At 40.8% G+C, this 24,753-nt stretch overlaps 1 protein-coding gene across 3 annotated transcripts in view; it reads left to right on the forward strand.

The window, feature by feature from the left end:
• The window catches only part of ACO1 (aconitase 1), a 68,001-nt gene that overhangs the window by 12,639 nt on the left and 30,609 nt on the right, over nucleotides 1-24,753 (forward strand). For 2 of the 3 annotated variants that reach the window (XM_019033956.4, XM_063696275.1), the window contains 7 exons: nucleotides 8,438-8,556; nucleotides 10,207-10,375; nucleotides 11,460-11,597; nucleotides 21,118-21,187; nucleotides 21,318-21,501; nucleotides 22,028-22,167; nucleotides 23,853-24,024. In XM_019033956.4, the coding sequence (XP_018889501.2) occupies nucleotides 8,438-8,556; nucleotides 10,207-10,375; nucleotides 11,460-11,597; nucleotides 21,118-21,187; nucleotides 21,318-21,501; nucleotides 22,028-22,167; nucleotides 23,853-24,024 (992 nt within the window). Of the gene's footprint in view, nucleotides 1-2,520; nucleotides 2,540-8,437; nucleotides 8,557-10,206; nucleotides 10,376-11,459; nucleotides 11,598-21,117; nucleotides 21,188-21,317; nucleotides 21,502-22,027; nucleotides 22,168-23,852; nucleotides 24,025-24,753 lie in introns of those variants that run through there. The other variant, XM_063696274.1, reaches the window with a different exon arrangement.

A 24,753-nucleotide genomic window follows, 5' to 3' on the forward strand; every position in this document is an offset into this window, starting at 1 on the left:
AAAGACTGAGTGAAAATAGACCACTAACTTAAAATTTGAGCAAGAAGAGACAAGCTGCTGTGAGATGGGAAAGCTTTCTGATATAGAGGCAGAGTTTTGTTCCTTTCTGTAGCATATGGTGCGCCTTGCACATACTTAGTGCTCAAGAAAAACATGTTGACATATGTGGTTATATTGTTAAATCCATTCTTTCTGCACCACTCTTTTCCCCCCAGTTTCTCTCCAAAAAATAGATAATTGCTCATATGACTTCTCCTTCAAAGTTCTTCTAGTTACAAGTATCATATTTAATAGGTTTTTGTTTTATGAACAGCTAAAAGAATTGAAGAGATGACCTGGTTTCTTGGAACATTCAGAGATATTTAGTGCAGTTTCCCAGATGCATCCACATCAAATAAAACAAAGAATTAATGTTTCTAGCTCTCTTATGAAAGAACCCAGTTGACAAGCCTTGGTGATATTGCTGGCCGTGATGATTCTGACCTCAATGTTGTTTATGTTCACATAGACATCCTTGGAATTTTACTTTTGACAAAAATATTGTTTATAAGTAGCATGATGTTTAGATACACAAAAGTTAGTTTGGGAGTAGTGCCAATTTCTCTTTAAACAGAAATGAAATATAGCTAACCTTTTTAATGAACTGCAGTGAACCTCAGAGATGCAGTGATAGTACTTTGACTTTAGAGTTGGAAGCCATGGCAGTTCAAGACAGGTATATTTCAGAAGGTGTAGGAAGAGAGGAAAACAGAAGGGCAAACCACATAAAATACAGGAGAAATCTTTTTCTCTTGTTTGCATAGACTTTTTAAATCCACTCTTACGTGTCTTTAGATAGCCCAAAAAAAAGGATTGGGGGATGTGCTGCCAGTACTTTAGACCATAGAGAGATGATTCTCAGTTGATCATCTGAAGGCTCTTTCAAGCTCTACAAGCTCCTCTGGAAACTGATATGTACCCCCAAAACAAACACACAAAAAACAAATTCTCATCCTCTCCAGCCCACTACTGACAGTTCTGCTGCCTGGGTTTATTCCTCTCCTGTGCTCCTCCTCCTGCTGTGTGGAAATCCTGTGATTGCTTGTAGGGTCCATTAATACTATGCCTCTGTCTATATCATAAGGTAATTAATTATAATATTTCACTATCATAGGAAAGTTAAACTTTGATAACACAAGTAGCAAATTCATAGATTTACATATTCCAAAGATGAGATGGAGACCCTAAAAAGTGAATCTTATTTTTTCTGATCCTTGGCATTTAGCTTAAAGTAAGTTGACTGTTGCAAACATCTCTACAAATCTAGCTATGATAGATAAACATCATCACATGGCACTCCTTGAATGCTGCTGTTGAATCACTCCCTGTCAGCTGGGTGGGTGTATGGTCTGACGTGGTTTTCTAGCAAGAGTGATGGTTTAGCATCCATCCATATGCTATGTGCAGTCTCCCTCACAAAACCTGTTTGCAAGGATTGCTCCCAGGGTTCGGAATTTCTTTTTTTTTTTTCTTTTTTCTTTTTCTTTCTTTCTTTTTTTTTTGTTTTTGTTTTTGAGACAGAGTCTTAGCTCTGTTACCCAGACTGGAATGCAGTGGCACAATCACAGCTCACTGTAGCCTCAGTCTTCCAGGCTCCAGCGATCCTCCCACCTCAGCCTCTCGAGTAGCTGGGACTACAGGTGTGGGACACCATGACTGGCTAATTTTTTCACTTTTTTGTAGAGACATGGTCTTGCTATGTTGCCCAGGCTGGTCTCAAACTCCTGGGCTCAAGCAGTCCACCCACGTTGGCCTCCCAAATTGCTGGGATTACAGGCATGAGCCACTGCATCAACCCAGGTTGATATTTCTAAATGCTGAAAGAAAATAGCTGCCAACCTAATATTTAAATTTTAATGTAGAGCTACTCATAAGCAAAATGTACTGGCCCAAATAGGATTTTGTCCATGATTTAAGATAATCATCCCCTTTCCTTGCTATAATTCACTAGGTTCACAGTGCACCCAAGCATGGGGTCAAATTGTCGACAGATTTTAGGGCTGTCTGTCATTCACGTAAAGGGAAATGTTGTAGACCATATCTCAAGACCAAGTAGAGGCCAAAGGCAGTTTCAGTCTCTCCAGAGTTACAGAGCTGAGGCATCCACATTAATAGCTCAGTTAAGTCCCCTTGGAGATGAGAACATTTGATCAGCAGAGGTCATCTTAGTGTTACTCAGTTTGACCTGTCTGGCAGACAGGCAGTTTACAAAAGAAGAAGTTTAGATGTCTAACAGACAGATGGAAAGTTACTCAATTTAACTAGCTATTAAAGAAGTACCAAGATTGGCTTTTTAATGTCTCAACTTGGCAAAAGGTAAATATGAATTCTATTGCCTGGTTTGAGTACCTACACTCACTGCCTCAGAGAAGGGTCATAAAATTGGTACAGCCTTTTCCAGGCATCCTGGTGGTACGCATATCCTTTCACTCAGCTCTCTTCTAGGAACTGAAAGCTAGACATTTATTTGGAAGAAATGATTTAAGGACCTACTAACAATGTGAGTATACAAGGCATCATTGTTTGAATGCTAGTACTTGGAAACAACCTAAGTATTTTAATAATAGGGAAATTGTTATGTATCTGAAGGATAGATTTTTATGGTATAGTTTAAAGTGCTGTAAAATATCACACGATTGTCCTATTAAGATATTTGAGGTTTATTGTTGAGTGAAAAAAAGCAATTAGCAAAACAATGTGAGGTCTAGTGATTTTTTTTTTTGAAAAATTCAAATGCGTTTACAAGTCATGGTAAATGAAACTGTAAATCATGGTATTACAAAGGATTTTATTTTGTTCTTTTTCTCACCTGCATTTTCTGTTGTTGCTACAGTGAGCATCTATTTCTTTTATTTTTTTTCTTTTTCTGTTTTTTTTTTTTTTTTTTTTTTTGCGATGGAGTCTCGCTGTGTCACCCAGGCTGGAGTGCAATGGCACGATCTTGGTTCACTGCAGCCTCTGCCTGCTGGGTTCAAATAATTCTCCTTCCTCAGCCTCCTGAGTAGCTGGGACTCCAGGTGTGTGCCACCGTGCCCGGCTAATTTTTGTACTTTTAGTAGAGATAGGGTTTCACCACCTTGGCCAGGCTGGTCTCAAACTCCTGACCTGAGGTGATCCGCCCATCTCGACCTCCTAAAGTGCTGGGATTATAGGCGGGAGCCACTGCGCCTGGCTGTATCTATTTCTTAGTGTAATATTTTTTAAAGTTACCACCACCCAAGAAAATGTGGTTCAGTAACAAATTTGGTATCCTGCTGAGATTGGAAAGGGAGCTGGGGATGGGGTGGGAAGGGAGGGCCCCGCTTGGATTAGTCTGACTTGAATGAGGTATGGCACTGTTCATCTAAGGCTAAATTTGAGCCGTTCAGGGATTCTCTTCACAGCTCTTTCTCTCTGTTGGTGAATATCAAAGGACATATTGAGGGGAGCAAAGTGGACTTTATCTGGAGTTATAGTCACAAATTTAAATACATCTTCACCAGTCATTATTAAAGAAAGACCTGCATTTGTAGTTCCAGGAACTTTACGGACCATTCTATCTTTCTTTCAAAGGATATTGCTGAAGAAGTCAAGTTCTCATTTTATAGAGATGCTAATGTAGGTATTTATGTACAAAGTTTAAATGACCGCTCCAGTGTTTTAAGAAGTAAGTAGTAAATGAATGCATGCTTATCAAAAATAGAATTTGAATAATACAGGAGTATAAAACATAGAAAGCTAAAGTCTCCCCTTTATACAATGTGTTATTCTATTTGTAATCCATATTAACTTTATGTCTTTCTTTTTTGTGCATTTGCATATGCAATGGTGTGTGTGTATGAATGAATATACACTAATGGTCTTGAAGTTTTTTTTTTTTCACTTAAATCAGATCCTAGTATATACATATATATAGTATTTTGCAACTTTAAAATTCTCATATCATTTAATGTGAGCCTTTACTAACATTTTGTATCTTGAATCTGAGTAAGGGATTGTATACGCAATATTATATCAGGAAAATTGATTTGCCCTTACTGTGTCTTTTGGAAAAAAGTGGCACCCAGGGCAGATCATCAGAAACCTAAACTTAAGTTGTTTTTCCAAAGTTTAGCTGTCAGTTCTCTGGAATTCTGAAACACATGGAAGTTTTAGTAAGTGATTATAGAACTAACATCACAGAAGCACCAAAAGACTGTGATACACCTAGGTAGTACTTATTTCAACTCTACCTGTGAAAGATTTTAATGTTTTTTTTTTCCCCCTGAGGGAAATTTGCATTTCACTGGAGGGCAAATCAGCTGTATTTTTTTTTTTTTTTTCTGGTTCTCCCACTAATGAGTCCTGTGACCCTAGGCAGTCAGTTGCTTTTCAGGGCCTCTCTGTCTTCCTCCGGGGAATGCTACATGATTGCTAAGGTTCTTTACTAAAAACTCAACATTCTCTGTCTCATTACCTCCTTAGCACCTAAGGTCAAGGTGTCCCTAGGGAATGGTGACAGGTTGGTGCCATGCCTTAGTGCCATGCTATGTATGCACAAAAGGTGCTACTACTCCAAGGCACCTGCAAGTGTCCTCAATTGAGCCAAAGGTCAGTTGGTAGCAAGACTGTGGTTGGGGAAAAACCCCAGCTCTTCACTCCTCCCACCCTTTTACTGGGAGCATGGCTCATTTGTTAAATGTCTTACCCTAGTTCTGCCTGCCTTTGCATAATATTTGTTATTTTTTAGTGACCTACTTTAAAAATCTGGTGTTCAGACTGTCCATGCCCACCCCCATTCTTGCATGCAGAGTGTACCTGTGCTAATCATAACCCTGTACAAGTCACCCAGCTAGTATTTCAGGATGGGTTAGCTTTGAAAGACACTGTTTCTCTACCAAATAATTATCTTGACTTTCAGAATGTGAACTACATGTAGTGAAGGGTTTCAGATACAGTAGCTCCATTTTTATTCCTTTTGTTTTAAGAACTGTTCATCTGTCTTCCTTGATTCAGTGGCCAGGGACAAGTGTTCAGCTATCTTCAGCATTCTGACAAGCGTCCCGGAGGGACAAGTTCTGAATAATTGCTCCCACCTTGTACCTTAAAAGATACCACTTCCCATTCCTTCCTTCTTTTTATTTTTCTTTTTTCTTCTCCTCTTTTCTCTTCTTGCCACCATGTAGTATCATCGCATTCTATAGAACAAAGAAAGCAGCAACCCCAAATAGTGTGATATATGCTAACTCTTCCCTCTTTCAAAAAAGAAAAACACTGTATATATTTAGATACTCTGCCATCTCCAAAAAATCCACATTCATTGTCTTCGTTTGTTCATTCCTATCTTTTATTGTTGAATGAAGATCAGATCAAACAGAAAAGAGCCAAGAACAAAGTAGCAGGAGGAGAGAGTGGGAGATAAGAAAGGAATTGAAACAGTGGGACCTGTGCTTTATGTGGATGTGGGACATAGGGAGGGCTTCCTGGCCAATGGTGGGGTTCCTAAATGAAACCCCAGATCTTGGAGGTATTTTTAGAGCCTGAAGGACCAGTGATAATACTCAAGGATTAGGGATGGGATGAGTGTCTGGCCAGGGAAAGGCAGGCTTAGGAGGTATGATGCCTGGATTCTTCTCTATATCTGGACCCATTACCCAGCCAAAGATCTTTCTTCTCACACCTCTTTGAAACATGATTGTTTTTGGCTTTCTCTTGGAGTTACTAAACCAGGAGATTTGAGACAAGAGTGATAGTATGGGCGGAACCTTGAAGTGGCTCCAAATTCCGGAGTCCTCTAGGCTTATACGGAGGGCCTGTTTTCCAAACAAAGCTAGTCTTTGGTTGCCGAAATGCAGCTGCTATTACTTTCTACTGACCTGTGGCTCAGCACAAAGTGGCAGGAGACAGGTGACAGTGCCTGGCTCAGACCTGGTCTTGGGGCCCCCTGGAAAGAAGTAAAGGCAACTCCAGCATTCAAAGTTGAGTCTCTTGTGAGAGGATTTCCCATGACTTTCCCAGCTTTAGGGGCTAGTGGGTGACCTCCAACAGCAGCATCGTCAGAACAGGGTGGCTGCACGTAGAGAGGTGGTGTTGGGTGGCAGAAAGAGCCAGGGTTTGAAACCTAGCTCTGCCTCTTACTGGATGTATGCCGTTACGCAAGGTTTTTCATCCCTCTGAGCTGCGGTATCCTTATCTGTACAATGGAAATAATGATAGATTTCATTTACGGAGATGTTGCCAGGTAAAGAAGATAGTGTAAAGCATTTGGCATGTGCTGGTATAACTAACTGGTTCTTCTCTTCCCTTCCGCAGATAGAATTTACTTCCTTAATATAGCGAAGCTAGACAGTTATCTAGCTTCCAAGGAAAAAGGGAGGCAGATGGTAGTGCACTTTAAAACAAGCCATTTTCTCCAAGAGCCACCATATTGGTCACTATATCCATCCCAAAAATACCAACTGACTTTGTAGGGTGGTGGGAGTAGCAGGAATCATGTGAGGCTTCTTGTGTTATGCCCCAGACATTTGTAGCTACAGGGAAGTAAATTGACACATTTGGTCCCCACTGCATAATGGCAGATAATGAGTACAAGTTAACAACTGGTTTAATCCAAAAATTTTGGGAGACCTGGGGCATCTGGCTCCTTTAGGATTCGACACAGAGATAGGGACGATTCAGACACTTAAGGCCATTGAAAGAGGTGAATGACCCATCTTGCTCAGTCCTGTGAGCGTTTCCCACCACTTCCCCTGCCTGCAGAGACTCTGGCCTCTGTTGAGATAGTCTTCTGTTTTTCCAGGCAGGCAAAACAGCAGTTTTATTGTTGCAGTTGCTACTGTTTGAGGGTGGAAAAGGTAAGTCTGGGGAGTATAGCATGGGTGACAAATGAAAGGGAGAGTAGCACTGTTGCCTTTTTAAATATATTCAGAATTTCAGCCAGTGGAATTATTAGTTTCATTTTCTGAGCCCACAGATTTCTAAACTTCTCCTTCTGCAGATAAGCTAGCAGGTTTCTTTATAGGGCTTTCCCCTCTCCTGATTGGCTGCTCATTGAGTTAGAATTAGTCACAAATCTCTTGAATTTGTGTGGCACTTAATCCTATATGCACTCTCACCTCAAAAACTAAAGCCACCATCTTCCCTCCCAAAGCAGTCCTAATAGCCTTCAATTCTCCATGCCTGGAGTTAAACCTTATTTCTTCTCCCCATAGATTTCCCCCCATTCACCCAGCAGCCATTTTCTCTAAATTTTGCCTCTTCAGCTTTTAATCCCTCTGCCCCGTTTTTCCATTTCAGTTTCTGCCATGCACTTGCCTGCCTGGTTACCTACCACCTCTGGTCGAATAGGGCCCACAGGTGTGTTTGGTTTTGCCATCATGCCACAGATCCACACAGTTTAGGAAAAATTAGTTGCCAACTTTTATAAGCCAAGAATTCATATAAAAATCTAGTTTACCAGTCTCACTTGGAAAATTAGATGATCTCTCAACACTGGGCAAGCATTCCTTCATGCCCTCTCGGCTGGAGCCAGGTGGCCTCTGCCCCCTTAGATGGGCACAGATCACCCAGGCTCTTTAGTCCCTGTACAGCCTGCCTCACATACACAGGTCTCTTCCTGAGCCCTGGAGGCATTTTGATTGTGACTCCCATTTTAGAATGTGCCCTCCCTTTCTCCATATCTTCTGTGCTGCCTCTCTGCTTCCTGAATTAAGTTTTAAGTGCCTCACCTGGTGGCACTCCACAGTGCCCACCAATGATTCTCAAGCTGAACGTGTGTCGGAATCACCTAGAAGCTTGAACAGGTTCAATGGGTGGGGAGGGGATACTCAGGAATCTATATTTTTAACAAGAAAGATCCCTGGATAATTCTAATGCAGATGGCCTAGGGTACATACCTTTATAAACACAATTACGGTGTATTCCAGTAGCCTTTGCTGCCCATTCTTTAGTTTCAGTTTCAGAACTCCCAGAGAAGGAAGTTGATTGGGCCAGATTGGGTCAGACACCTTTCCTCTCTCCCATCAAATGGCAGCTGCTGCATACAGCATGTGAGACTAGGTGGGAGAAGCAGTTCCCAGGAAAGAGGCGCTGGGCAAACAGCCTGGCTGTCTCCTCTTCAGTGTCTTGTGCCCGTTACCGGTACCTGTGGCGTGTCCTGTCGCCTCCTGCACTAGCAATCCAGGAAGACACAGGCTGCTTCTCAATCAACTGCTTCTCCCCAAAACTACCTCGTACCTACCAGACTTTGGACAGAGGAGTTGTGCAAATGTCTATTTCTTTTAAATTTTTAACTATTTTTTTTAAAGTTCAGTGTGTACATAGTTAAAAATGCAAACAATACTAAAAGAAACATAGTAAAAACTAAGCCCTCCTCCCAGTCCTGATTTCTAGGTCCCAGACCTCTTAAAAAAGGAATTTAAATGTTCTCTTTTCTTTTCAGGAACACGTGGCCATCAGTAATCATGAGCAACCCATTCGCACACCTTGCTGAGCCATTGGATCCTGTACAACCAGGAAAGAAATTCTTCAATTTGAATAAATTGGAGGATTCAAGATATGGTAGGTACATGGCTGTGATAGCAATTGGAATCTCATTTGCACGATGATTAGGCTATGTAATTAATTATACTTGAGGAGAGTTTGAAGAGGGAGTAGCAGAGAATGGGTGAATGTTCTTGGGTTAAGTGCACAAGCACTCACATGCCTTTCCTACATTAGTCATTTTTAAGTAGGTGATAATGATTACATACATTTAACATTTATATAACACTTTATAGAGTATACATTTGTATCATATCATTTAATCTGAATAACAACCCTATGGGGTCATGTTTATAAAATATAAGAGGTCCTGAGGAAGCTAAGGCCCAAGAGTCAATGACACATGCTCAGATCACAAGTATGTGGGTTGTAGACAAGCAGGACAAGAACACAGTCTTTTTTATTCCAAATTCCGTCCTTTTTCTGCCTTTGCACTGTCTTTTCCAGATAAATTTCCGGATAGTATTGCTTAGTAATTTTCACATATCAAAATGGAATTTTTTATAAATAAAATCATTTTTCTTATGAATTAATATTGTTTTATTTTAGGAACTCCAGTTACCACTGGCCATGCTGCATAGTGTTTAGGGTTTTGTTTCCTTTGAAAGATGTACGTGCATATACTTTGGTTTTAATTACAATAATTATAAAGGGGTTATTTTCTCATTTCTTGAGCATTAGTTTCATAAGGACTATTACTCTGTGGGTATATATACATGTATAAATATATGTTACTTGTCAACATTTAACATAGGCTGGGTGTGGTGGCTCATGCCTGTAATCCCTGCACTTCGGGAGGCCAAAGCAGGCAATTGAGTCCAGGAGTTCAAGACTAGCCTGGGCAACATAGCAAAACCCTGTCTCTACAAAAAATAGAAAAAAATTAGCTGGGTGTGGTGATGCTTACCTATAGTCCCTGGTATTTAGGAGGCTGAGGTGGGAGAATCACTTGAGCCAGGGAGTTTGAGGCTGCAATGAACTGTGATCACACCACTACACTCCAGTCTGGGTAACAGAGTGAGACCCTGTCTCGAAAACAAACAAAACACATAATACAATAAAAATCTAGACTGCTGGTGAGATGTGATGACAAGGGAAACTGTCTGTTGTTGGAATCCAGGACAAGACAACCATTTAATACCAAAGAATAATATTTTATTTTGGCCTTGTGTGTAGTGTTTTCTACCACTGAATATCTCTTTTTTTTTTGAAACAGAGTCTTGCTCTGTTGCCAGGCTGGAGTGCAGTGGCATGGATCTTGGCTCACTGCAACCTCTGCCTCCTAGGTTCAAGCAATTCTCTTGCCTCAGCCTCCCCAGTAGCTGGGACTACAGGCACACGCCACCATGCCCAGCTAAGTTTTGTATTTTTTGTAGAGATGGAGTTTCACCATGTTGGTCAGGATGGTCTCTATCTCTTGACCTCGTGATCCACCCGCCTCAGCCTCCCAAAGTGCTGGGATTACAGGCATGAGCCACTGTGCCCAGCCCTGAATATCTCTTAAACCCATTAAATATCCATGTATTTTAAACTGTTGGTCACTTTACCCTCTTTCCTTGTGGAAGAATAGTCTGATGCCTCATATCAACTTTATATAGAGATTGGCCTTAAAGAGCGCTCTTAAGTTGTCTCACAGGTTTTGTTTATTTTGTCATCCTTAACTCTTAGGGCGCTTACCATTTTCGATCAGAGTTCTTCTGGAAGCAGCCATTCGGAATTGTGATGAGTTTTTGGTGAAGAAACAGGATATTGAAAATATTCTACATTGGAATGTCACACAGCACAAGAACATAGAAGTGCCATTTAAGCCTGCTCGTGTCATCCTGCAGGACTTTACGTGAGCCTAATGTCACTTCACTCTCCTTTGCCTCCCTCATTAGCCTTTCAAGAAAGTTTTCTTTTAAACAAATGAAAACACTCTGCAATGACTATATAATTTATTAATTTATGACTATATAATATTATATACCCATATCCAGACACTTTTGAAAGCTTAGGGTGTCATTGCCCCCAGCAGCGAGAGGAAACCAGGATTGTGTCCAGCAAACTGAAACACGCCACCTTTTCTAATAGGAAGGGTCATTATCCTTGCTCTTAAAGATCCTAGTCCTGAGTATCTTAGGGAAAGGTCAAAGAAATAGCATGGAATAGAGCCATCTTGGAATCTTTTCTTTCCCACATTGTATTGCCCAGGAAACCAGGTGTGTCAAACACTTGTACTTGAAACACTGATGTGCTGTCTGCAGAGGGGAGATGATGTAGCTCACATCACAAGTCTTGACCATAACTGTTAAGCCTCAGTTCTCATCTTGCTATTTTTAGATATCCTTGCTCCCCATTGCAGCATCTTTGTTGAGATACTATATTTCCATTTTTAACTGATGTTATTTTATTCCTTCTAGAGACCCAGTTTCATTTTTCTAGAGGAAGATCACCAAAATGTTATACTTTTAAGCGAAAAAGAGAGATTCATTTAACATGAATTTGATTCACAGCCAACTTTTCTGAATTATATCCATTCCTTGAAATCTGGTCAAAATTGAGAAGATGTGATCTGAAAGTCTTCTCCAGGTCTTTGTCAAGCCACCATGTGAATGGGAAGCACTCACAGCAGTAAGAGTTCCAGAGTTGTTAAGTGCCAGCTTTCCCATCATTGCTGTATTTAGATCATAGCCGTTATTAAATTTAATACGGTGATAACATTGTACATAGAGATACCACCCAGTCATGGTACTTACTACCTATGTGATTTCTGCCTGAGGAAATATGCTTAGAAACTTTCACTTTTCTAAGTCTCACCCATTGTTAGCTCCTCTGATGAGGTAGGGCCTTGTCAATATTATCAATGGAGGCAAAAGCTGAAAAATCCAGTTACACACATTTAAGGCTTATTTTCTGCATTATTCTCTTTCTTCTCTTAGGGGTGTGCCCGCTGTGGTTGACTTTGCTGCAATGCGTGATGCTGTGAAAAAGTTAGGAGGAGATCCAGAGAAAATAAACCCTGTCTGCCCTGCTGATCTTGTAATAGATCATTCCATCCAGGTTGATTTCAACAGAAGGTGAGAGATTAAAACGAATACCTGAGTGTTCTGCTTTGTGCAAAATCTTTGAACACGAATCTTTTAAAAATGTGTATATGTAGTTAAAGAAGAAAATCTTTCAAAGATATCTTCTGAAAAACTTAAACTTCATATACCTTTTGCAGTAAAGATGTTTTAGGGGGAAGAGTGGGTGGATTTTTCTTTTAATCTTTTTTTATTTGTTTTTACTTCTTGGGTGGGAGCAGCCTGCATTTGAATCTGACTTGAAGTCTAGGTGAAAACACACACACATGAAGTTCTGCCATGAGAGCTCGTCAACACAAGTATATGTCAGTGCAAGTATATGTTTGAGCTTTTTCATCCACTGGAACCTTACTCCTTTTTTTGATCCCAAGTAACTGTTGCATATCTAGCGATCTCTGCCTCTTCACGTGGGTTTCCATAATGTCTATCCCTTTCTTTCCCTGTGTTTCTTCTTTTGTTTGGGAGATCCTCTCCTCTGTTCCTGCCAAATCTTACCTGTCCTTCAAGGCCAGCTTAAATCTTATTCTGTTAGGAATCCTTTACTTTCCAGCCTACGAAGCTCCCTGTTCTTCAGTTTGCCAGATGATTTAGTGTCCTGAGTGGGCCTGTAGCCCTTGAAGGGAAGTTGTCACTTGAGTTGACTTGGTAAGTAGACTCTCAACTCCCTGAATGCAAGAGCTGAGCAGATAAATAGGCATTTAATATCCTAAATTGAATGACCTTGAAATTATTCTTCGATTAAGTGAGAATCTTGGTAAGCCTGAATATAGACACCTAATGGTCTATAACACCTTTAGTTGGGGAAAAACTAAAGAACTCTGAGGATAGGTTTTTTGTTGTTGTTTTTATTTTTTTAAATCCATCCCCACATCGTTAGCATCCAAAGGTGTGCATATTAAAATGTCTTCGTTGGCCACGTGCAGTGGCTCATGCCTGTAATCCCAGCACTTTGGAAGGCTGAGGCAGGAGGATCGCTTGAGCCCAGGAGTTTGATACCAGCCTGGGCAACATAGGAAGACCACATCTCTACAAATAACTTTTTAAAAATTAGCCATGTGTGGTGGTGTGTGCCTGTGGTCCCAGCTACTTAGGAGGCTGAGGCAGGAGGATCACCTGAGCCCAGAAGGTTAGGCCATGCATACCAGTTGGGTGACAGAGCAAGACCCTGTCTTTAAAAAAAAAAAAATCTTAATAAAACGTTTTACAAAGAAGAGAACTGAACATGTGAATATGCAGTTGTGAACTAGCAACTTACGCTTGACCTCTTAACAAACTTTAAAAGTGAATACTTCTTAATCAAAATATGTGTACCATTTGTAATCCTAGCCCATTGAAGAGATGACTAAGTTTTGTGAGGTTAGGAGCCAAGTAGTAATGGTCAATTTTCCTGACTCAGTTTATTTTAATGAGCTTTTATCCCTAAATCTCACTCTCTAAAAGCCTTTGGTTTAAGTTGGAAGTGTTGGGAGTGAGTCTTTGGGTTAAAATGGCATCAAGATATTAAACATTGTTATAAAGCCCCAGTCTTTTGTAAGATATACAAAAAGGCATAGAAAATAGTAGAATCTAAGAGAAGCACTTAGTGATTTGATAGGGCCTATAAGAGGTAGAGTACCTGATGGCCAGGCGCGGTGGCTCACGCCTGTAATCCCAGCACTTTGGGAGGCCGAGGTGGGCAGATCACAAGGTCAGGAGATCAAGACCATCCTGGCAAACATGGTGAAACCCCATCTCTACTAAAAATACAAAAAAAAAAATAGCGGGGTGTGGTGGTGGGCACCTGTAGTCCCAGCTACTTGGGAGGCTAAGGCAGGAGAATGGCGTGAACTGGGGAGGCAGAGCTTGCCGTGAGCAGAGATAGTGCCACTGCACTCCAGCCTGGGCAACAGAGCAAGATTCCGTCTCAAAAAAAAAAAAAAAAAAAAAAAAAAGTACCTGATGAAGTTAAACTTGAAAAAAAAAGAATCTAGTCATCTTTGCCCCTTGGCTCAAAATGGTAATCAACAGATGGGAATGAAGTCAGAAGAAACTCTACCATTTGTCCTTTTCTCTAAAAGGCAGAATTTGTACCAGCCAAAACCATGAAGATTTCAATGTAGAGATGGGTGTAAAAAAATCAGCTATTGCTGTATAACAATCCCAGAATCTCAGCAGCAGTCAACAATAAGAATTTATTTCTTACACATCTTCTAGTTGTTTGGGAGGTCAGCTGACCTAGGTGAGCACAGTCGGGCAGCTCTGCTTTGCACTGCAGTAGCCAGGTTGGCAGCTTACACTGAACCATACATCTGCGGGGCAGCCGGGACAACTCTGTTCCATGTGTGTTTCTTTTGGGGTCCAAGCTAAAGGAGAAAGCAGCTGTCTTGTGACCACAGAGACTCAAGGGGGCAAGTGAAAACACACAGTATCTCTAAGGCCTAGCTAAGGACCAGCACAGCATCACTTCTGTTCACGGTGCCATTGATCAAAGCAAATCACATGGTTGAGCCCAAAGCTGGAATGGGGAAATACAGTCCACCCGTCTTCGGTGGAAGTAACTTCAAGATTACACCACAAGGGTTTTGATACAGGGAGGGCAATCAGGTATTTTTAAGAGGCTATTATCTTAACCTAGAAGTATGACTACCTAAAGTTGTCAAAACAACTATCAGTGGGAGAAATAACTTTTCCATATACAGTGCTGGAAATTGATTAGTGGAGGGAGCAGTTCTTATGAATGTTTAAAAGTTTTAGAAGGAAATGTATGCGTGTCAGATGTCTTGATGAAACTAAATTTAGAAGCAACGAATGAAACACGGAAAAAAGGTATAGATTTAGTTACTGCAAAGTTAAGAGAAAATAACTTGAAAAATATGGCAAAGTGTTAATATACTTAATATATGGAGTATCTATAATCCATTTAGAAAAATAATAGGTCCCTGAAGATAAATGGGCAAAGGAAAGTGGACATTTCATAATAAAAGAAAATGCAAATGGTAGTAAACAGTATATAAAGGCTTTTCAATCTCACAAGGAATAAAAAAGTAAATATTTGAGATGTCATTTTCTTATCAATATAGTTGAGATTAGAAAATATTAATTATGAAGGTGTTATAAGGGAGACACTTTCATACACTGCTGATAGCACTATAAATTAGAAATGAGGATTAAAGCAATATGTGTTAAGACCTTAGAAATGTCTATATCCTTTGTCCTGGAATTCCTACTTCCAAGCATACCCTTTATATCATTTATTTATTTATTTATTTATTTATTTATTTATTTATTTATTTATTTATTTTTTGAGACAGGTTCTCACTCTGTTCCCTAGACCGGGGTGGCGTGATCACAGTTCACTGCAGCCTTGACCTCCTGGGCTTAAGCAATCCTCCCACCTCAGCCTTCTGAGTAGCTGTGATCACAGGCATGCACCATTACATCTAGCTAATCTGGATAGCTGACTTCAGAAAAAGCTTAATGGCCAATAATGTTTATTGAAGTATTATTTATAAATGAAGCCTAGAAACATTCTAAATGTCCAACAAAAAAATGCTTTATTAAATTACGGTATACCCCTGAAGTGAATCATTAGGTAACCTTTAGAGTTTAATTTATGAAGTCTTTAATAACACTTGGAACATGATCACATTGTAGCTCAACGAGCGAGATGCTACATTGCATATGTAGAGTGACATAAGCTACATGGAAAATGATGCAGGAATTAAAAGATTGGAAAGGGTGCCAAGTTGCTAAGCAGTTATCTCAGGGATTGCAACTGTCTTCATTTTCCTAATAAGAAGCTATTATTTTTATAATTAAGTCATTTAAGAATATGAAACCACTCAAAGGGAAACAAAAACACCTTTATTTGCTTCCTTGGGGATGTAACTGAGTTCCTGGCAGCCTCAAAAGAAATTTAGAAAATGATCTTTCTCCGGTTAATATTGCTAACATCCAAACCAGATAAATTCAGGATAAAGAGAAATCTACTTTGTCCCCTGAATTGATGGTACTTGGAACAGACCATGTACTCGCCAACTCTTCCCTTTCCTTTGGACTCTGAACCTGTCCTAAGGCAATATGTCTTCCCCAACCTTCCTTTTTTCCTAAATCACGTGAACTCAGTTTAATGTTTTGGTTTCAAATGGAAGAGTTTAAAATATATGCATAAAATGTTATCCTGTTTGAGATAGGATAAAGACCCACTTCAGAAGTTAGGAAAGTAGCCATAAATTCATGCCCAGTTTCATCTTTCTTGGAGTCTTTCATTAATGTTGATGGGTTTACCTTCATTTTGCTCGCCTAGAAGGTGAAAGTACAGGTGGAGACGGAATTGTAATATAGTTTTCATGTCTAAACTCTATTGACTCAAAATTCAAAGAGCTCATGGCTGTTAATGCATCTTGAACTTGGGTCATCACCAAGTTCACTGTAATTTTTTTTTTTTTTTAGACCTTGACTCTAATCAATTGTGGTTTCAGTTTTTAATAGACCTTTTTCATTTACACCATGTACTGAAAACATGAAAAACAGCAAAATCCAAGGGTGAACTTTGACCTAGATTGATAACCAAATCTAGCAAACCCACATGTATATATAAAATCAGAGTGAACACTAGCCGGGGCGGTGGCTCACCCCTGTAATCCTAGCACTTTGGGAGGCCAAGGCAGGTGGATCATGAGGTCAGGAGATCAAGACCATCCTGGCCAACATGGTAAAACCATGTCTCTACTAAAATACAAAAAATTAGCCGGGCATGGTGGTGCATGCCTGTACTCCCAGCTACTCAGGAGGCTGAGACGGGAATCGCTTGAATCTGCGAGGTGGAGGTTGCAGTGAGCTGAGATTGTGCCACTGCACTCCAGCCTGGCAACAGAATGAGACTCTATCTCAAAAAAAAAAAAAAAAAAAAAATTCTTTTAGAAGTGTTTTTATTGGTGGTATTTTGTTTTTATTTCTTGAGTTGTGGTTTTGCAATTTAACCTCATGATCTCTCTCCTCATTTTTGTAAGGAATTAAATGTGATGTCTCAACTCTGTGAAACTGTGTGCTCTGGGCTAATTTCCAGCTCTTTCTGGAAATGAGTGAGAAAAACTGGGTAAGGGGTGGTAGAGTGGTAAATGTCTCAGTTAAATGTTTGTAAGCTCTTTGCCTAGTTTGAATAATACTAATTAGCTTCACACCATCTTTAGAAGTTGAAGTTCTAATACATTATTGTGATATTTTACAAAGTTACCTCACCTTTTTTTTTTGTTCCTCCAACAAGAATTTCATAACAGTGACCGGGCACGGTGGCTCACGCCTGTAATCCCAGCACTTTGGGAGGCTGAGGCAGGGGGATCATGAGGTCAGGAGATCAAGACCATCCTCGCTAACACGGTGAAACCCCATCTCTACTAAAAATACAAAAAATTAACCGGGTGTGGTGGCAGGCGCCTGTAGTCCCAGCTACTTGGGAGGCTGAGTGAGGCCCGGGAATGGCGTGAACCCAGGAGGCGGAGCTTGCAGTGAGCCGAGATTGCGACACTGCACTCCAGCCTGGGCGACAGAGTGAGACTCCGTCTCAAAAAAAAAGAATTTCATAACATTTCTGACCAGATTTCATTAATGTAAAACTATCTCCATGTTAATACTGTCCGTGAATTTCTGGAGCTCCATTAAATGTAATTCTCAGAAACTGAACTACATTCAATTCTGAATTCAAATGAACTAAGAAATTTCCTCTTTAGTCTGTGAGGCCATTCACATTTAGAGACCTTATTAAAAGCTCACTAGATTAGACTAATTTAGGAAAGTTCTGAGTGGTAGAAAATTCTGAATGCTAGGTCTATTCATTCCAGTAACTAGAACTAGGCTAATTGAGCCAAGCTCCATATAATAGATGTTTTGTTTTCCTGAGTAAATAGGGTTTTACCTGGAATTACTGTATCATGAAACAGTCTAAGCATTTCTGGCTTCTGCACGTCCTATGAACATGTCACTTCCATCAAACTGATACCCCCAGCATTTTCTGGGGTAAACATTCCCCCGTCAATCATCAGTCATGCTTCTGCTGTGAGAAGCTCTGCCATCCTTCTGGTGCTGGAGGGTAGAAGATCAGGGACAATAACTAGGAGTCCATAAGTGCTCACAGTATAGCAAAAGAGATGGGGAGGAGAGGCAGGGGCCACATGTGGTTATAATCTTACCTGTAGTGGTAGAAATCAAGGTCACAGATGCTTTCCTTTTTAAAAAAAATTAAATCCATTTAGCAGATCTATTATGTGCCAGTATTTATTCCAGAAACAGATTATAGTTTAGAAGGGGAGAGAAATTAGTGAACACACAGCTTTCATGCAGTTGATAAGTGTAGTCACCACGGAGAAGGGGCAAATCATCCTGACCTGGGGAGTCTGTGGGTTTTTCAAGGAGTGTCACCTGATCTGGATCCTGAGCCTGTTTACCAAGGAGAGAAGAGCTGAAAAAGACCTTCCACTCAGAGCAAATAGAGCATGCAAAGGCACGAGGAAAGTGGGGGTGGGAAGAGCATGCTGGCTACAGTGTAGCTGAAGCTGAGAGCTTGGACTGGAGGCTAGGAGAGGGCTTATAAAGGATGGCTGAGGTCAGCTTGAAGGACTTAGGTTTTTAAGACAAGGAATTTTTACTTTATAAGAAAATGCGAAGCCATTGGTAGATTCAGGCTGGTGCGTGATGATTTATATTTTAGAAATGATTGAGGTGACCATACCAAAGGTAGATTGAATGGCCTCACAGGGCAGCTGGTTGGGAGGCTATTTCTGGAATAAATATCTTGATAGCTATAGGTACTAAGTGGTGGGAAAAGAGCTCATTAGATATGGACAGACGGGGAAGAGGAACAGATTTAGGAAAGAAAGCCCAGCATCAGGGTTTGACCCATTGAGTTTGTGGTGCCTGAAGTATTCTTGGTGCGCATGCCCGAAACACACTGGAAACATAGATCTGGACGTAGAGACAGGTGGGTACTGGAGTGATGGAGCCCTCAGCATACTATTGAGAAGGTCGAGATGAGTACCTTGAGGAGCAGCTGTGTCTCGTCCAGAGGGTCCACAGAGTCTGCTGATGCCGGTGTCGGTGCAGGTGTCCTGCCTTGTTCTGCTATCCCGGGGTCCCTCCTTTCTCTCCCTCTTTTGCTCTTCTCGAACATGTACACACATAAATAGACACTCATTCACTCAGGCAGGGATCAGCAGACTTTTTCTAGAAAGGGCCAATAGCAAATACTTTAGGCTTTGCTGGCCACATGCTGTCTCTGTCACATATTCTTCCCCCCAACACCCCAGCCTTTAAAAATGTAAAAATCATCCTTCATTTGAGGGCCAAGGATATATGGGCATTGGGTCACATTTGACCCATGGGCTGGTTTGTAGACCCCTGCTGTTAGGCAGTCGCAGGAATTGATCCTACCTATTAAAGCAACCAACACTTGTCTTGGAGAATATTCATATCAAGAGAAAAAAAATCAGTGTGGTAACCAAATATGTTTTCTTTTTTTTTTTTTTTTTTGAGATGGAGTCTTGCTTTGTCGCCCAAGTTGGAGTGCAGTGGCGCGATCTTGCCTCACTGCAACCTCCACCTCCCGGGTTCAAGTGATTCTCCTGCCTCAGCCTCTCGAGTAGCTGGGATTACAGGCGCCTGCCGCCATGCCCGGCTAATTTTTATATTTTTAGTAGAGATGGGGTTTCACCATGTTGGCCAGTCTGGTCTTGAACTCCTGACCTCGTGATCTGCCCGCCTCAGCCTCCCAAAGTGCTGGGATTACAGGTGTGAGCTACTGTGCCCGGCTCCAGATGTGTTTTCTATGAGGTAAATAACACATGCTTCCAGTCCCTTTTTTCCCAAGGAGTGCCTGCCCATCTTGCTCGGGCTGACTCACCGTCATCCTTCAGACCACATTGATACCATGTCCTTCTGGAAAGCATTCCAATCCCCCCAACCCCCACCCCCAGCTGGGTTCCTGGCCCATTCCGAGTGCTCCCGTACCAGGCAGTGATGATTGCATTCTTTTGCCATTGCCCTCTCACCAGACTCAGAGTGCCAGTGGGCAGTGAGCACACAGCTTTTGCACCATTGCATTTTCAGCATGTAGCACGTGGCAGGCTCTGGGGGAGGGGAGGATCAGAGTGGGTGAGAAGCAGAGTATCATGGTCAAGGTAGAAACCCCCAGGGCCAGTCAGACCTAGGCTCAGATAACAGCACTGTGTTATCGTCTAACTTTGGACAAATTTAACCTTTCTGTGCCTCAGCTGCTGCTTCTGGATATTGAGGATGACAGTAGTATTTACGTGAGGGGTTGTGATGATAAGTTCACATGTGTAAAGCTCTGAGCGCCCATAACGTAATGTTGGCCTTTAGCTCTTGCTGTTACTGTGGTGGTGTTACTACCACTGCCACCATTACTGCCACAGTCGCTGTAACTATGACAGGAAGGCCATGTGATATAGGGATTAAAGGATAGTGTCAACTCGGGAGTCAGACTGCCTGGGTTTCAATCCCAGTTCCACCATTGACTAGTGTCTGTGGTCCTGAGCAAGTTTCTTAACCTCTCTGTGTCTCAGTTTCCCCACTTGAAAAAGGTGGCTATTAGTTGCACCTAACTCAAAGGGATATTATGGAGACTAAATGAGAAAATTAACATAAAGCATTTAGAATAGTTGCTGGTTCCTAGTAGTGTCAAAAAGTGTTAACTACTGGGTACTAGGAAGTAGTTATCCAGTACTTCATTTATTAATGAAGTCTGACTTTGGTCTTAGCTATTAATTTTACTAGCCTTTTCTGTGTTTACTCAATCCTATGATACATGCTTTATGAGCACATTCTGTGTGCTGAATCTGCGATCTTGTGACTATGACTTATTCTACTTTGACTCAAAACAATGCAGTTTGATTTTTAAAATCCTAGAAAATCTTGGTGCCCTGTGTTGTCCTGATGGACTGAATGACCTTGAGTAAATCTTAGCATATGATCTGTGGTTCACAGATGTTATCAAGTGACACCATCTTCCTCATAAACCTTGGTCCTACACACAGGATATTGTGATTCTATAAGGTACTGATCCTCTCAGCATTGCTAATTTTCTGTCTCCCAACATAAAGAGATGAAAATACCAGCCCAGACACATTCCAGGTCAGAGAGATGTTATAATGAGGTCATGGATGAGGAGTATAGAAACGAGTTCTTTAAATGTCCAGGCTGCTGTTGTCATATGAATGTCTTCAGTCTGTTCCTAAGAGTCAGACTTTATGATTAGATTAGTTTTAACTTCAATTCAGTTCATGTTTTCTGCCTACCATAGTTAAAGGCATTGTAGGAATCACTTGAACCAAACAATAATTACTGTCTTTACTTTCACTAGTTACCTCTCCTATTCTGCATTGTAAATAGTCATGAATGAAATTCATATTATCACTCGGCAAGCAAGGAGATGCAATTCCATTTTGTTTCTTCATCACCAATAAATTTGACCACTAATATGTTAAGCCTCAAATTGTATACATTTAATTTTTCTCTCTGACAGGGCAGACAGTTTACAGAAGAATCAAGACCTGGAATTTGAAAGAAATAGAGAGCGATTTGAATTTTTAAAGGTATGGGCAGGATCTGGTTCCATTGTTTGGTTTTCTTTGTATGCGGGGTATGAGGGAGAGATGCCAAGGAGATGGGCTGAGTAGAAGTACTTCAGGCGTTCATAGTGTTCTTTCCATTTGTCAATCCCAGTGGGGTTCCCAGGCTTTTCACAACATGCGGATTATTCCCCCTGGCTCAGGAATCATCCACCAGGTGAATTTGGAATATTTGGCAAGAGTGGTATTTGATCAGGATGGATATTATTACCCAGACAGCCTCGTGGGCACAGACTCGCACACTACCATGATTGATGGCTTGGGCATTCTTGGTTGGGGTGAGTGTTCTTCCATATATGCTGTTTTGGGGCATGCACTTTAATTCACTGTGATTCTATTACATCTCAGTAACATGAATTTACATGACCACAAGTTTCCGAGAGGTATTTTTGTCAGTTTTGTCACTGCTGTTTTTCCAGTGCCCAGAGAATCACTTTGCACCTAGCAGGCACTCAATAATTATGCTTGGAAGAATGAACAGAAGCAAGGGGTTAGGGACATTTAGCATACACGAAAATCACCTGGGGTGTTAAAAATAGAGACTCCCAAAGCTTACTCTTCTTTGCATGTGGCATCAAGGGGATTTTGATATAGGTGTTTGGGGGACCATGCTTTGAGAAACATTTGTTAAAAAATTCTATAAAGGAAAATGGAGAAAAAATAACTGCTCTTTATAGAAACATAACTCTGCACCAATTAAACGTTGTAACTGGGTTTATTACCTGTTAATGTCACTAAATTTATACCTGAGAGATAGAGTAAGGAGTAATGAAGGCATTCTTCCGGTCATGCCGTTCATTGCAGGTGTCGGTGGTATTGAAGCAGAAGCTGTCATGCTGGGTCAGCCAATCAGTATGGTGCTTCCTCAGGTGATTGGCTACAGGCTGATGGGGAAGCCCCACCCTCTGGTAACATCTACTGACATCGTGCTTACCATTACCAAGGTAACAATATGCATCCTCTTCGGTGGTCTTGGAAAGTCACAATGATAGCTTTCCAATGGAGGGAATACATAATGGAATCTTGTTTGGTTTCCAAGTGCTCTAGCAATGCTAGGAAACAAGGTTGATGATTTTAAAAGGAGATGAGGTAAGGGAAGTGTTCTATGTTAAATTAAGTTTAGATCATTATGTTTGTTTTCTTCTAGTATTGCTGCATCGATCTTTTTCTTAAAGGAAATTTTTTAAACTGTGATATAGTTCAATGATACAGAAATTAAGATGGCATTCATATGCCCACCACCTAGATTTAACAGATGATACCATTTTGTCATAGTTGCTTCAGAGCTCTCTGTGTTTTTAAAGAAATAATATGTAATATCTGTGGCTAAAGCCACATTCCCCATTTCTAGAAATAATCACTATCCTGAGGTTGTAAGAATCATTCCCATGCATGTGTTTATGCTTTCACTACATGTTTTCCACATAGTTCTTCCTTTTATGTAAATAGCAAGGTAGTTCCATGAATAGAGTTTTCCTTTTTAAATTCTCTTCTCTGTATTATAAGTTACGTTATTGTAACATATATGTCACCAAGCTGGAAAGTATTAGGCTTTTTCTGTAGCTGTTAGAGGAGATCATCTTTTTCTGTGATTTGCTTGTTTTGTAAAAAGGCCATTTCGTTTTGGAAGACTCTTGCAAAAGCAATGGTTTTTAATGATCACAAACATAATTTTTTTTGCTTTTATAGTTTGGAGGCTGGGGTCCTTTGCATGGACATGCTATCGTTAAAGTGCAAAACACATTTCTCTCTGATTTAATTTTTGTAAAATTTTGAATTTGATTTATTTGAATACCATAGCTTATCACAAATGTCTGTGCACTGTTCTTCAGATGTGGAATACTACAGGACTTCCTCACAAAATTTGGCAGAATTCCATATTACCAAAAGAGCCCATCTGTGTGGTTGTAGCTGGAAACTGGCTTTATGCAGAGCTAAGTCAGTCACTGTGGCCTCACTCCTGGCTGGTGCCTTGTGTGGAAAAGATATGGGAATCTTTTGGTTACATTTGACTTATACTTGTAGCATGAATTTTGCTCATTACGCCTTTGAAAAGTTATTTTCTTAACTAGTGCAAGTAGTTATTTAGGTTGAAAGAATTTAATATGTAGCACTTCCAGACGCTTCCAATGATCTCATTAGAGAAAGAGAATGTTTCTCATCTTGAAATATTTTTCTTAATATCATTTGTATTTTGGGCACACTTTGTCTTTCTTTTTATAAATAAAAACTATTTGACATCATCTTAGATTTATGGGAGAGTTAGTATAAAGAGTACAGAGAATTCCTGTTATCTTTCTCCCAGCTTCCCAGAATGTTAACATCTTAAATAACCATGGCACATTTATCGAAACTAAGAAGTTAACATTGGTGTGGTACTCTTAACTACAGACTTTACCAGTTTTTTCAGTAATGTCCCAGAATTCTGCTCCAGAATCCAATCCAGGATACCATGTTGCACTTAGTTGGCATTGTTTTTTAAGTTTTGAAAGTGATCACAAATGTGTTGGGCTAATTTATTATTTGGGTTTACTGACAAGACTAGTTTATAAGAAGTGCAAGATGGTAGTTCTGCATTTTGAATGTGGGCCATCAGATCTCAAGCTTTTCTGTTGTTTCTGCTGCTTAGCACCTCCGCCAGGTTGGGGTAGTGGGCAAATTTGTCGAGTTCTTCGGGCCTGGAGTAGCCCAGTTGTCCATTGCTGACCGAGCTACGATTGCTAACATGTGTCCAGAGTACGGAGCAACTGCTGCCTTTTTCCCAGTTGATGAAGTTAGTATCACGTACCTGGTGCAAACAGGTAAGTGAAGGGCCCTGAAAGCATAGGGCTCTTTGTAAAAGTTCCATGAAACACCAAGAATCTGAGCACTGCCTTCTGCCTCTACCCAACAGAAGGCACTGGGTTACAGTTACACAATTATTTTTTTCTCCATGGAGTCAAAATGGGTTTTTGGGATTTAAGGAGTTAATATGAGATAGAGATGGTATGGCCAATAGAAAGAGCTCAGAGATTACAGAAGCCTGGATATTTATACTGGTCCTCTACTACTAGTTTTTTGACATTAAACAAGTGATCTTAGTAATGGTTACTGCTGCCTATGGGGTACTTGCTGTGTACCAGGTACCTAGTATGTATTTGCTGTCAACCTCTTTACAGATCTGTAGGGTAGATTGATTGACTAGTTAATTAATATTAGAGAAAACTGAGGAGCAGAGAAGTGTTCATACCCAAGGCTAATAAACAGCAGAGTCAGAATCCAACCCTGCAACTGCCTGGCCCCATACAGGAACAGCACTCTGCAACACCCCTCTCAGGGATGTCCAAAAAATGAAATGAGGCCAGGCACGGTGGCTCACTCCTGTAATCCCACCACTTTCAGAGGCCAAGGCAGGCAGATCTGACCTGAGGTCAGGAGTTCGAGACCAGCCTGGCCAACATGGCGAAACTCCCAGGAGGTGGAGGTTATGGTGGGCCGATCTCGCACCACTGCGCTCCAGCCTAGGCAACAGAGAGAGACTGTCTCAAAAA

The sequence above is a fragment of the Gorilla gorilla genome, chromosome 13, assembly GCF_029281585.2.
Source record: "Gorilla gorilla gorilla isolate KB3781 chromosome 13, NHGRI_mGorGor1-v2.1_pri, whole genome shotgun sequence".
Taxonomy (NCBI): domain Eukaryota; kingdom Metazoa; phylum Chordata; class Mammalia; order Primates; family Hominidae; genus Gorilla; species Gorilla gorilla.